The sequence below is a fragment of the Geotrypetes seraphini genome, chromosome 1 (assembly GCF_902459505.1).
Source record: "Geotrypetes seraphini chromosome 1, aGeoSer1.1, whole genome shotgun sequence".
NCBI classification, from domain to species: domain Eukaryota; kingdom Metazoa; phylum Chordata; class Amphibia; order Gymnophiona; family Dermophiidae; genus Geotrypetes; species Geotrypetes seraphini.
Genome location: NC_047084.1, coordinates 54,388,297 through 54,401,771, shown reverse-complemented (window position 1 = coordinate 54,401,771; position 13,475 = coordinate 54,388,297). Strand labels below are relative to the sequence as shown.

The following is a 13,475-nucleotide window of genomic DNA, read 5'->3' as shown; positions in this document are numbered from 1 at the left end:
ATGTTAATGTATAATCTTTATCATATTATATTTTAAATACTATGAATTATTAATGATAATATACTAGATATGTAATAATTAATAATATTTACTATGATTCAGATATTGTAAGAATGGAAAATTTATAAATAAAAATTTTTTTTTTTTTTTTTTTTTTTTTTTTTTTTAAAGTAACCCCCAGTGTGCATATATGCCACTAATTGAGCTTTCCTAAGGATCTTTTACCATGGTGCAGGTTAAATGAAAATGAGCTGTGAAGCATGCAAATGCATATAAAGCTGCTCATTATGTAGAATGAATAATACTATTTGGGTTAAACTTTACAGTCTGGATTATTCATTGAGCCATCTTGGCAAAGAAAATGGCCTCTTACAGATCACTAGTAATACTCTTCCTCCTGTATAGTGCAATATACAGTATACATAGCAGATGTAAATTCTCAAAACTGACACATTTCAGTTCAATTGTCCCATAGAAAGGCGGTGTATCAAATCCCATTGCTCCCCTTAACTAAATTAAAAACAAAATAATTTATCTTACCTTTGTTGTCTGGTGATTTTATCTTTCTAATCATCTTGTTACACATCTCTGGTTCTGCTTTCCTGTGCTCTGTCTAGTCAATCTTTCTTTTTTTTTTTCCTCTTTATTTCCTGCCCTATATCCATTTTTCATGATCAACTTTTCAAATCTGTCTAATTCCTGTCTTTTCTCTTCCCTTCCTTTCCCTGCCATTCAAGGGCACCATCATCTTCCTTCCCATCCATGGGTACCTTCTCTTCTCTCTCCTCTTCAAGCTGTCTTACATGGGGTCTACAGCATTCAACACAAAATGTATCTAGTAAGCATAAAGCTTGATTTTGAATAGGTTGTCTAGGTAGGAAAAGGGCATGCAAATTAGCATATTCACAATTGCTGAACATGGAAGGTTCTGTAAATTATCTATAAAGCTGCAGGGAGAGCATCTACTGTACATTTGGTTCCATCAGGAGCAGTCATTTTACAAAGAAATATATTAAAAAGAACAAATGCATCACTTGGGGCTGTTTACATATAAATTCAGGCACTTAACATATGAAAGTCGTGGATTTTGCAACCTGCACATGGAAGCAGTGACATTGCCAAAAATTATTTTTTAAGGGGGGGCAGGGGAGTAAAGTTTTAAGAGGTGGACCTCAACCCTCCCCCAACATCTGTCCCCTGCCCCTCTCTATCCCCATGTCCTCCTCCTTCACCAAAAGTTAACTATACCATAGGTGGAAGATATCTCCAAACCCCACCAGTTGAAGAAATCTGGAGCTGGAACATTGTTGCTTTGCCCAACAGTTTAGCACAAGCATTTAAACCAGCCTTTGGCATGACATAACTGTTTGCATCTAAAGCAGAATCTGCATGTGATTTTAAAATGCTGCTGGCTTAGTTGACTGCTCCAGAGTTTTTATGCGATTAGTTGATTTCCTTTGAATCTGACGCAGCCCTTTGGGCAAAAAGTGATTCATGTTGGGCATTTTATTGTGTGATATCTCCAGGGCTGAATACATATTTTACATCATCTTGATGTGTGATCTGCTCCTTTTGACCACTAATGTGTTGTTGTCTGCAGATTACTGATTTCTTTGCTTTGTTTTCTCAAGCAAAAGTTACATGTTCACTCCTGCACATTCTTCTAAGTTGTTGTTGTTTTTGGGTTTTTTTTACAGAAGTCTCTACATTAGCACAGCCTTTTGTAAAATGTAAGCGGAATTGAGCATGTTCCAACCTCAGAGTCTCAGTTTTGATCTCAGGGTTCTATGTAAATTGGGGCTATGTGTGTATTTAAAAGATGATCTGGGAATAAATTATTGAGTTTGAGTTTGGAAATATGATGGGTTTTTTTGGGGGGGGGATGAAAGTAATAAAAAGGTTGATAAAACTGGCAAAACATATTGGTATACAATGAAGAATTGATATCTTGTCTGTAAGCATTTAAAATGTAGAACTGATTGTTCTGTTAATATATACATATGTAGTGTAATATTTATACTCTTCGGAAAAGAGTAATACTGTACTCTTCCTTTTTTTACAGTTCATCACCATTCATTATAAAGTCAAACAATGATAAATTTAATGTGACACTGTTTATTGAGAATAAGAAGGAGAGTGCATATAATGCCAGAGCCATAGTGCATTATTCTTCTAATGTCATTTTTGCTGGAATAGAGGTAAATAAATCATCATAACTTTCTTCTTCTTTTTAAACTAAACTAAAATTTAGTTTTATAGACCAGGTCTTCAACCAGAAGGAGCCCAACTCGGTTAACAATAAAGTAGACATAATACTTAAACATAAGAAGAATGTAGCTGAAATGACTTAATTTCCAAAATGTTTAGAAAACAAAAAGGTTTTCAGAGCTTTCCAGAATGCGACGAAGGGGCCTACACTTCTCAGTATAAGTGGTAACTCAGTATAAGCTGAAGTTATTTGAGAAATAGAATAAGAGATACACCAGCGAGTTGTTCATTTGAAGGCCTTGGGTTCTTAGAACTGCATTTTGTTAAAGTGCTACTTTTGTTGAGTTCCAACATTTAAAATATATTGAAGAGATATTCAACTTGCAACAGCCAGCGTTTTTAGATGTGCCGATCACCCTGGGCTGATTTAAACTTGGATATTCAGTGACGAGGCATACCTGGATACCAGCGTAGTATATCTGGATCATTTATAACTAACAGAAGTTATCCAGTTACAGCTAGTATTCGTAGGAAATTCCCAGATATATATTTGGGCAAGTTTAGACAGCCTGTTAACCAATCCAACTTACCTAGATAATTATCCAGTCACCAATGCTGAATATAGGCAGTGCTCGGATAAGTTTCACTTCTAACTTTGCTCAGTCCTTGATCTGCTGGCACAACCCAAATGGTCAGATATGATATTGAGGAGTACTACCTGGTTATGTGCCCAACTTAGCATCAGGTAAGCAAGAAATAATCAATTAGGACTCACTCGCACTGAATATCGATCCATACAAATATGTATGATTCATACAGTACTGCTTTATTTATATTATCTCTGTTAAATGGTATTATTTTATTGTACATTGTTTTAAATTTATTTGTAAGCCGCTTAGTTACCCTGTGATTTGTGGGATATCAAGAAACAATAAATTTGAAATTAAACTTTCTTAAAAAAACAAAAAACCCAAACTTGAACAACTGTAAATGTATTAACAGGTTTTAATAATAAATAATATTGTAAATTCATTGTAATTTTTCTTGTTATTAGGATAGACAGAAGGACAGTTGTGAATTGAATCACAATATTATGTGTAAAGTGGGCTATCCCTTCTTAAAACACAAAGATACGGTAAGGATTAATCTTGTAAATGTAACACAATTTTGTTTATGTAATCAGCATTCCAGAAGAATGACTTAGAACTGTCAGACTGTGAAAAGGAAGTCCAGATGGGAAGTTTCATGCTTCTGCTTTATGGCCACATTTAATCTTAAATATTCTTTGCTCAACCCATTTTAGATTTCAAGAAAAAGATTTTGTGAGCTTTGAAACATTGAAGTAGAGGGCCAGATTTTGAGGTTTCTTCTATGAAAGACCAATGTTAATAAGATCTTTGGGACAGTAGTCTTCACTAATTTTTTAAGCGAAGGCCGTTTGGGTCCAAAAGGGCTAAAGGAGAGCCAACAAATATCTTCCAACTTGGGGCTATGACATCAATAACGCTTCACGGCAATCTTTCCTACCAGAACACATGGCCTCGATCACACATGCAGAACATAGATAAAACCCTATTCAAATACAGGACTGCAAACTAAAAGTCCTAATATACACAAATGAAACCCTAGGATGCCAGACTCTTCATGTAGTACAACACCAGCGAAATAAAAACAAATGCATTGCTTCCTGAACAGTGCAAAATATAGACAGGAGATGTAAATTCTCAAAACTGACATATTTCAGTCACTAAATTGAAAATAAAATAATTTTTCCTACCTTTGTTATCTAGTGGTTTTATTTTTCTAATCATCTTTTCCCAGTCTGGTTGCACTTCCTTCTGTCTGTGCTCTTAATTCTGTTTCAAGGGCCTTCTTATCCATTTACTGTTTCTCTCCTTCACTTTTTGCCTTATATCCATCTTTGGCATTAACTTTTAACATTCAACTTTCTTCCATTTTTCTGCTTTTTTCTTAAATCTATCTACTTTTATATGTCTTCCCTTCCCATCTAGCCATGAGTACTATCTCCTCCCTTTCTCTGACCTACCCCTCCATCCATATGTTCCATCTTCTCCCTCTTTCTTTTCCCCTATTCCCATCTGTCCATAAAAAGTATTTCTTCCATCTCTCTTCCGTTCCTCACCCCTCCCATCCCTGTGCACCATCTCTTCCCTCTCCCCTTCCCCTCTCTCCAGCAAAGGTAAGGTGTAGCGGGGGTTTGATGTTTTGTACTGAAGGCAAGGGCTCCTTTGAGTTATATTGGTAATTGTAAGAGGCTCCTATTCAGTTATCAGCTATTCTGTAATCTTACTGTTACCAGCCAGACTCTGTATTTCTTGAACAGCTTTCTTTAATAATATGAAGTAAAGAATAAAACGCTCACAATTGATGGCTTCAAGGCAGTTCAACTCTGTCACAAAATCTTCTCATTCTATTTAGACTTCCCTATCCAAAAAGGGAGCTGAGAGTTCTTTAATGCGGATGTACTATCAACCTTGAGCATTACGTTCTGAAAATATTTGTTTGGAGGTCCCTTCTTTGAAATATGTGAAGTTAATGAGCAATCATCAATCAATGCTAACGGTGCAGAGAGTGATTCTGTGAAATTCCTCGTTGGTGGAAATAAAAAGAGCATCCAGTTTTCTTCAGTTCAGGAAATTGGCGAAAACTATGTTATTTAAGAAATGTTTCTCTTAAATGGCAGAGTTGCTTTTACCTGGTTTTATGTAACTCGCTCAGAATTGTAGGATGATTACAAGTAATACATTTTTAAATAAATAAATACATTTCTCCCCTCCCTTCAGAATCCAGTGCTTGCTCACCGTTCTTGTTCCCAGCATCGCTGTTCTTACTCTTTGGGTCTCCAGCAACGTGAATGAAGTAAACACACTGCCTTTGGTGGCCCAAAAGCTTTCTCTCTGTTATTGCTTCCTGCCTATGTGTTGACAGGAAGCAGTAGCAAAGAGAGAGCTTTTAGGCTGCCAAAGGCAGTGTGTTTACTTCATTCACACTGCCAGCAGCCCAAAGAGTAAGAGCAGCACTATTGGGAACGAGAATGGTGAGCAAGCACTGGATCTTACCAGGGGGGAGAGGGGACTCCAGATAGGTGTGTGAGCCACCCAGAAGGTCTCCACAGGCCACTATTGGCTCACAGGCCTTGCTTTAAAGACCACTGTTCTAGGGAGGATACCTGCTAAAGGGTGTTAAGCCCTTATATGCACTTAGCATGCATGAAAACGCTTACCACAAGATGCATTAAAGCATTTTGTGGAAAGTAACCTTTTAACAAGTGCTACTTATTCTAATTTATTTTTTTGCTGGGGTTTGATGTAGATGGGGAATAGACAGGAAAGGATTAACCGTTCAGGAACACAATAGAGCAGATGACATTTTGTTTCCTTGATTCTGTTGACCCACTATAACCTGGTCTAACAAAAAAGCAAATCTGCTTATACTTTGTAATGTCTGACTGATAACTATTTAATCCTAAATCCATCCAAAAACATTGCAATTTGGTTTATTAATGGTTTAGTCCCCCCTTACACTATAGCTAAATTCACTGTCTACTCTGATTCTCTCCCAACAAATAGTAACATAAGAACATAAGAATTGCCATACTGGGACAGACCGAAGGTCCATCAAGCCCAGTATCCTGTTTCCAACAGTGGCCAACCCAGGTCCCATGTACCTAGCTAGATCCCAAATACCAAAACAGATTTTATGCTGCTTATCCTAGGAATAAGCAGTGGATTTCTCCAAACCATCTCAATAATGGCCTAAGAACTTTTCTTTTAGGAAATTATTCAAACCTTTTTTAAACCCCGCTAAACTAACTGATTTCACCACATTCTCCGGCAATGAATTTCAGAATTTAATTGCACGTTGTATGAAAGAAATATTTTCTCCAGTTTGTTTTAAATTTACTACTTAGTAGCTTCATTGCATGTCCCTTAGTCCTAGGAAGTGAGTTAGCTTCCTGTTTTTTGGAACAGAATCATAGACAGTTCTCTGGGGCTGGCTGCAAGCAGTCTCCGAGGACTGCTGCTGTGACAACAAAGGTATTTTTAACAGATACCACTATAGAGGGAGTGATTTAGGGGTTTCTTGGATGGTGGGGATGGCAGCAGCAACAGCTTTCCAGCAGTTGGGAGGGAGGGAGAGAGAGATGCAGGCCTAGAGAGGGTTGACCTTTGCGTGGATCAAGGGATTTTAGTCCATTTTTAGGTCTAAACCTGTCCTTGTCATATGCATGGGATTGACCTATAGTTGAATATACTGTATATGATATGCCTTTGGTTACTAAGGGTGCAATTACATTAAGGGGCACTTAGATGTAGGTGCCTAAGTGTAAAATGGGGAGTATTTATTGCAGGGGCGTAGCTAGAGCTTAATTTTGGAGAAAGTCTAGGGGAGAGTGGGGGGAGGCCAAGCATTTTCTCTTTCCCCTTCACCACAAACCCTGCTACACCTTACCTTTGCTGGAGAGAAGGATGCTCAAGCCCTGCCTATGCTGCCTGAGCTGTAAGAAAGCCGACGGGTGTTCTAGCCATTGACACCAACACTTCCGTGCATGCTAACTCTAATGCATGAATTGAACATATGTGGAAATGCTGGCATTGGTAGCTGTAGCATCCTGTCGACTTCTTGCTACTCAGACAGCATGAGCGGAAACTCAAGCATCGAATCTCTTTGGCTGGTGGGGCTTGAGCATACCTACAAGCCATGCATCCGATGCCACAAGTTTGAAGGGGCCTGAGTCTAAAGTGAGGAGTCCTAAGCCTCTGAGGCCCCCTGTGGTTACACACTGTCTTATTCTATAATGACATCTGGGCACTCAGATTCAGTGTGTTTAAATGAAGTCACACTCGTGTGCTCCAGGTCTATGGCAGGTATGAATGGTCTTGCTAAAGTACAGAAAGCATCACATGCATCATCGCTATCCATGGATTATTATGCATGCACGTGGAAGACATGCCCCTGTCCAGCCATGCTGCACGACTGCATATACTTTTATGGGGTAAGGAATAAATTCTGTATGTATGTTGGCTAAGAAATCGGTGCTGAAAATGTCAGCGCTTAGCGTGATTCTATAAACCACCTCCAGAGTTGGGCGTAGTTTATAGAATTACACTTGGTGCCCATCTGCTTGATTAACATTTAGGCACAGACATGCTATGAAAACCAGACCTAAATGCCTGCACCTAAATAGTGTGCGGATTGGGCGTATTCTATGATAGTGTGTCTAACTTTTAGGAGCTTCTATGACCCATCCATTGTTCCTCCCTTGGCCATGCCCCTTTTGAGAGCCATGCACTACTTTATAGAATTACACTTAGAAAGTTGTTCACGTAAATACTAATTAATCCCAATAATTGTTTCTCAATTGGCAATGATTGGCATGGGTTCCCTGTAAAACAATTAAGTTACACGTAAAATCGGCAATGCACACAGATTTGCACATGCAATTTTGGCTGCAGTATACAGAATTTAAGGGTAAGTCACTTATGCTTACTCTTATAAAATCAGCAGTATAGTTTTATGGTGGGGGTCTTTTCACGATATCCCTTTTCACATCCCAGCACCTACTATATTCATACTGAAGACTTTGATATAAGCCTAACACCTCAGCAGCAACTCATTTCATACAGGTACCCAGCCTGTAGCTCACTCGCACTCATCATTGGGTGTGTATGAATATTAAACATTAATTCATTAACCCCTCCCTTTTACAAAACTGCGCTAGTGTTTTATAGTGCTGGCCGCGGTGACATTAATAGGAATTCTATGAGTTTCGGAGCTATTACCGCCATGATCAGCAATAAAAAACGCTAGTACGGTTTTATAAAAGGGGGGAGGTAAATTTCATTGTTTACATATTCAAACAATAATTGCAGTTGAAAAGTTTTTCAGATAAATAAGATTTTGAGTGAACCCCCGTGAATTTGTGGTTTGCAAATCGCAGACTCAGTAATTCGCGGTATTTACCAACCTCCTCTTCCTGGTACTAAAATCATGGTTACACCAATCAGGAGCTGCTTTGACATGCTATCTGGCGTATCAAAGCAGCTCCTGATTGGTGTAACCCGGACTTTAGTACCAGGAAGAGGTGGTCGGAAAATGTGCCTGGCTTCGTAAGTACAATTTAAGCACCCGCCGGTGCCCCAACTGCCCTCTCCTGCCTTCGATCAGCTGAAAAACCGTATTTGCAGTTTTTCAAAATTTTGTGGGTGTTCCTGGAATGGAACCCCCATGAATTTCAGGGGAGTACTGCATATAAACAGTAAAAATTAATGAATTAATGTTCAATATTCACACACATCCAATGATAAGTGCAAGCGAACTACAGGCTTGGTACCCGTGTTAAATGAGTCGCTACTGAGAGGTGTTGTTAGGTTATATCAAAGTCTTCAGTATGACTATAGAAGGTGCTGGGATGTGAAAAGGGACACTCCAATAGAATATCACTTTTACTGCAACTACTAAGTTACAGAATTGTTTTTCTCATGTACTCTTTCTTCTGCTTAAAACAAAAAAAATCATTTTTTTTCTCCAGATTGCCTTCAGCATAGCATTCCAGTTTAATGCTTCTCATCTTCGGGACCACCTTGCCATTCACATGTACACAACAAGGTTAGTGACTAAACATTAAATAATAAGATTCCAAAACTGTGTGCTGTAGCAAATGCTTTTCTTTTTTTAATTAATAATTTTATTGGATACATCAACATTTACATAAGCACTAAACAAAAAAAAATGTTAAATGTAAAACAACTAGATGAGTACACATGGTTTCATAGAAACATGAAGGCAGATAAAGGCCAAATGGCCCATCCAGTCTGATCATCCACAACATCTCCTCTCCCTAAGACATCTCACATGCCTGTCCCACAATTTATTGAACTCAGACACAGTCTTTGTCTCCATCACCTCTACTAGGAGACTATTCCATGCATCTGCTACCATTTCTGTAAAAAAGCATTTCCTTAGATTACTCCTGAACCTATCAACTCTTAGCTTCATCCAATGGTCTCTCATTCCGGAGCTTCCTTTCACATGAGAGATTTACCTCATGCACATTTATGCCACGTAGGTATTTAAACATCTGTCATATCTCCCCTCTCCCACCTTTCCTCCAAAGTATACATATTGAGATTTTTAAGGGCTAGATTCACTAAAGATAGCGATTCAATCACTGTTGGGCGATTCCTAGCCGGTTTTTAAATAGCGATTGATTCACTAGCTAGTTTGCATGCAAATGATTTGCTCAGAGGTACAAATCATTTGCATGCAAACTCCACGACTCAATCGCTCAGTGAGTGATTGAGTCGGGGCAGCCCTGACAGTAGTGACAGGAGAAGCAGCCTCCTGTCACGGCTGTCATGGCTTTTTTAAAAAAAAATTGGCCACATGTATTACACACGCAAAGTATCTGGCCACTTTAAAAAAAAAAAAAGCCCCCCCCCCCCCCAAACGCCCCCTCCCCCTGAACTAAAAGGCAGGAGGGATACCCACTCCTTCCTGCTTTCGCCAGGCTTCCCGACAAAAAATCCCCCACCAAAACGGCAGGAAGGATGCCGACTCCCTCCTGCCAGCAAATACCTTCCCCAACCCCAAAAAAACCTGGCAGGAAGGATGCTCACTCCCTCCTGCCACCGACCCTGGACCCCTGCTCTCTGACCCCCCTCACTGTACCTCAAAAAGTTGGGAGCAGGAGGGGTGCTCAGTTCCTCCTGTTCCGTAGGCCTCCTGCACTGCAATGTCATCCTTAGGCCCCACCCTGGTGCATCATGTGATGCACAGGAGGGGCCTAAGGCCCTGATTGTCTCGGGCTCCTCAGGATCCTCCCATGGGAGGGGTCTGAAGCGCCTGAGCCAATCAGGGACTTCCTTAGGGCGTAGCCTAAGGAAGTCCCTGATTGGCCAAAGCAATGGCTAATCAGGGACTTCTTAGGCTCAACCCTAAGGAAGTCCCTGATTGGCTCAGGCACCTCAGGCCTACATGTTGTTCTTTGGTAACACAGTTACTGACAAGTCTGCAGCAGTCGGGTTTTGCAATAGTAAAACCTGATGCAAAATAGCCAAGCAATTGTTAGTGAATCAATGGGGTTTTACTAATTTCCATGGGTTGATCAAGTCAGAGATTCATCGTAGTTTAGTGAATCGGGTTGGGGAACAATCACAAAACCAGTAAAACTGGTTTTGTGATTGTCGGTACAGAATCGGAAGCTTTAGTGAATCTAGGCCTAAGTTCGTTCCCGTACGTCTATTGATGAAGACCACCGACCATTTTAGTAGCATTCCTCTGGACCGACTCTGTCCTGTTTATATCTTTTTGAAGGTGCAGTCTCCAGAATTTTATACAGGGGTATCAATACCTCCTTTTCCTTTGTCATCTTTCCAGACCGATTCAGACTTCACTGATGGATAATAGCTCATCATGACCAGCAAGTGGAGACTGAGACCAAACTTTTGGTTATAGTACGTAAGAAGGACACGGTACTACTCGAAAGGGTCCAAAGAAGAGCGACTAAAATTGTTAAGGGGCTGGAGGAATTGTCGTACAGTGAGAGATTAGAGAAACTGGGCCTCTTCTCCCTTGAAAAGAGGAGACTGAGAGGGGATAAAGACTGATTGTTCACCCTCTCCAAGGTAGGGAAAACGAGGGGGCACTATCTAAAGTTAAAAGGGGATAGATTCCGTACAAACGTAAGGAAGTTCTTCACCAAGAGAGTGGTGGAAAACTGGAACGCTCTTCCAGAGTCTGTTGTAGGGGAAACCACCCTCCAGGGATTCAAGACAAAGTTAGACAAGTTCCTGCTGAACTGGAACGTACACAGATGAGGCTGGACTCATTTAGAGCACTGGTCTTTGACCTAGGGGCCGCCGTGTGAGCGGACTACTGGGCATGATGGACCACTGGTCTGACCCAGCAGCGGCAATTCTTACGTTCTTAATAGCTGTCCCTCCCTAAATCACACAGTCTTCTCTCAGTCTCCAGCAGGTGTTGGTCTTGGTGAGCTGTACCCATCTCTCTTTATTAGGGCTGTTGGAATTTGTTTAGGGCTCCTTGTCCCCGTTTTGGTGCCAGACTGAGCTTGGAGAGGCCCTTTTGGGGGTCCGTCTGACCTCGGGGGGTGTCACACTTGGCGGGTCTTGTGCTGGGTCCCACCCCTCCCTTCCTCCACCTCCCCAAAATTTTGTAGAGGTGCCTCAGCTGTAAGCCTTGTCACCAGTACAGGAAACATAGAAACATAGAAATTGACGGCAGAAAAGGGCCATAGCCCATCAAGTCTGCCCTTACCAATGACCCACTCCCCGACTTTTACTCCCCTATAGATCCCACGTGAATATCCCATTTTCTCTTAAAATCTGACACGCTGTTGGCCTCAATCACCTGCTGAGGCAGCTCTTTCCAATGATCGACCACCCTTTCGGTGAAGAAGTACTTTCTAGCATCACCTTGAAATTTACCTCCCCTGATTTTCAGCGAGTGTCCTCTGGTTACCGAGGGCCCTGTAAGACTGAAGATATCATCTTTCACCTCTATACGCCCCGTGATATACTTAAAGGTCTCAATCATGTCCCCCCTCTCTCTTCGCTCCTCCAGTGAGTACATCCGCAGTTTTTTTAGCCTTTCTTCATACGTGAGATCCCTGAGCCCCAAGACCATCCTGGTAGCCATTCGCTGAACCGACTCAATTCTCAACACATCTTTCCGGTAGTGTGGTCTCCAGAAATGAACACAATACTCGAGATGAGGTCTCACCATGGATCTGTACAGTGGCATTATGATTTCAGGTTTTCTGCTGACAAAACCCCTACGGATGCAGCCCATCATTTGTCTTCCCTTGGACGAAGCCTTCTCCACATGATTGGCAGCCTTCATATCATTGCTAATGATCACTCCTAAATCACGTTCCACCGTGGTCCTGGACAAGGTTTCACCATTTAGTGTGTAAGTTCTGTGTGGATTTTTTTTGCCTAGGTGCATTACTTTACACATTTTAGCATTGAAGCCTAGCTGCCAAGTTGATGACCACTGTTCCAGCTGCCGTAGGTCCTGCATCATAAAGTCAGGCACACTGCTTTTGTCTACTATGTTGCATAGTTTGGCGGCGTCGGCTAACAGTGATACTTTTCCTCTAAGCCCTTGGGTCAAATCTCCTATGAATAAATTGATTAGAATCGGCCCTAAGACGGAAAGGCATGTAGCTTTGAGAGCCAGTGGAGTCTGTTTTGTTTAAAAAAAAAAATCCTGAAGCAGTGCCGGTCTGAAGAGGTTCTTCAATGCTGAGTAATTGATTTTTGTGTTAACCGGCATTCTTTATTTCAGCTAGGTCACGTATTGCGCAATGAGCACTTTCACCAGGAGAAAGTGCTCCAGACACGAGACACTCGCAGCCAGCCTGTGCAGGCCGCCACGAAGGGGAAACCTCGTCAGCATCAGGTGCCGGCATCCAGGCTTCCCCTTCGCGAGTGCTTCGCTCACCAGCAGCTGATGGCAGGGAAGCCCGGACTTCCCTCGCCGTCCACGTAGGGATTTCCCCAGCCGCTGACAGGGTAAAAAGGATTCTATTACCACCTATGTAACTGGGGACTCCCTTTTCGTGGCTGCCGACTTGCCTGCTTAAGTGGCTGAGACAGTTCAGGCTTCCCAGACGCTACAGGCCTCGGAGGGGTCGTTTTCATTAGGAACCTTTCCGTTTTTGGTGGGTAGCACCTCCATTTTGTCTATAGCCTCGGGTGACTTTCCCCCTATATTGGAAAAACAGGAGCAGGTTTCTAGTGGGCCCACTGCTTTGGCAGTGAGTCCCATTAGTAGATTTCTGGCATTGAGTTCCCTGTGGTAGACATCAGCACTCAGCTCTGCATGCTGCAGGATAGTTTGATCAGCTCTTTGGCATGCATTTTAATGTGCTGTGTGCTAATGTCTACTGTGAGATCACAGAAGCCCTTTTTGCATACAGAGGCCATTAAGGAGTAGTTAAACTGTTTGTTAATGGTGCATTGTAGTCTGCAGTAGCTTTCTTAATCGACCTCTAGGTGAACATATTTCATAGAAGGATCACTACCTTAATGACCTTACAGTGAAGGCACTAAAATGATTGCCCTGGTTAACCTGTCACAAAAAATGAATCTTCAGAGAAGAAAGGAATGGAAAATGTTTGAAATTAGAATGATCAAATATTTTGAGACACAAAAGGACTGAGAGACATTGACTTTCTCATCCACTATCAGACATAGGGCCTTTGAAATATAAAGTATTGA

At 41.3% G+C, this 13,475-nt stretch overlaps 1 protein-coding gene across 1 annotated transcript in view; it reads left to right on the top strand.

The window, feature by feature from the left end:
• The window catches only part of ITGA1 (integrin subunit alpha 1), a 284,456-nt gene that overhangs the window by 234,877 nt on the left and 36,104 nt on the right, over positions 1-13,475 (top strand). The window contains exons 20-22 of the mRNA XM_033931541.1: positions 2,063-2,198; positions 3,263-3,343; positions 8,762-8,838. Of these exons, the coding sequence (XP_033787432.1) occupies positions 2,063-2,198; positions 3,263-3,343; positions 8,762-8,838 (294 nt within the window). The remainder of the gene's footprint in view (positions 1-2,062; positions 2,199-3,262; positions 3,344-8,761; positions 8,839-13,475) is intronic.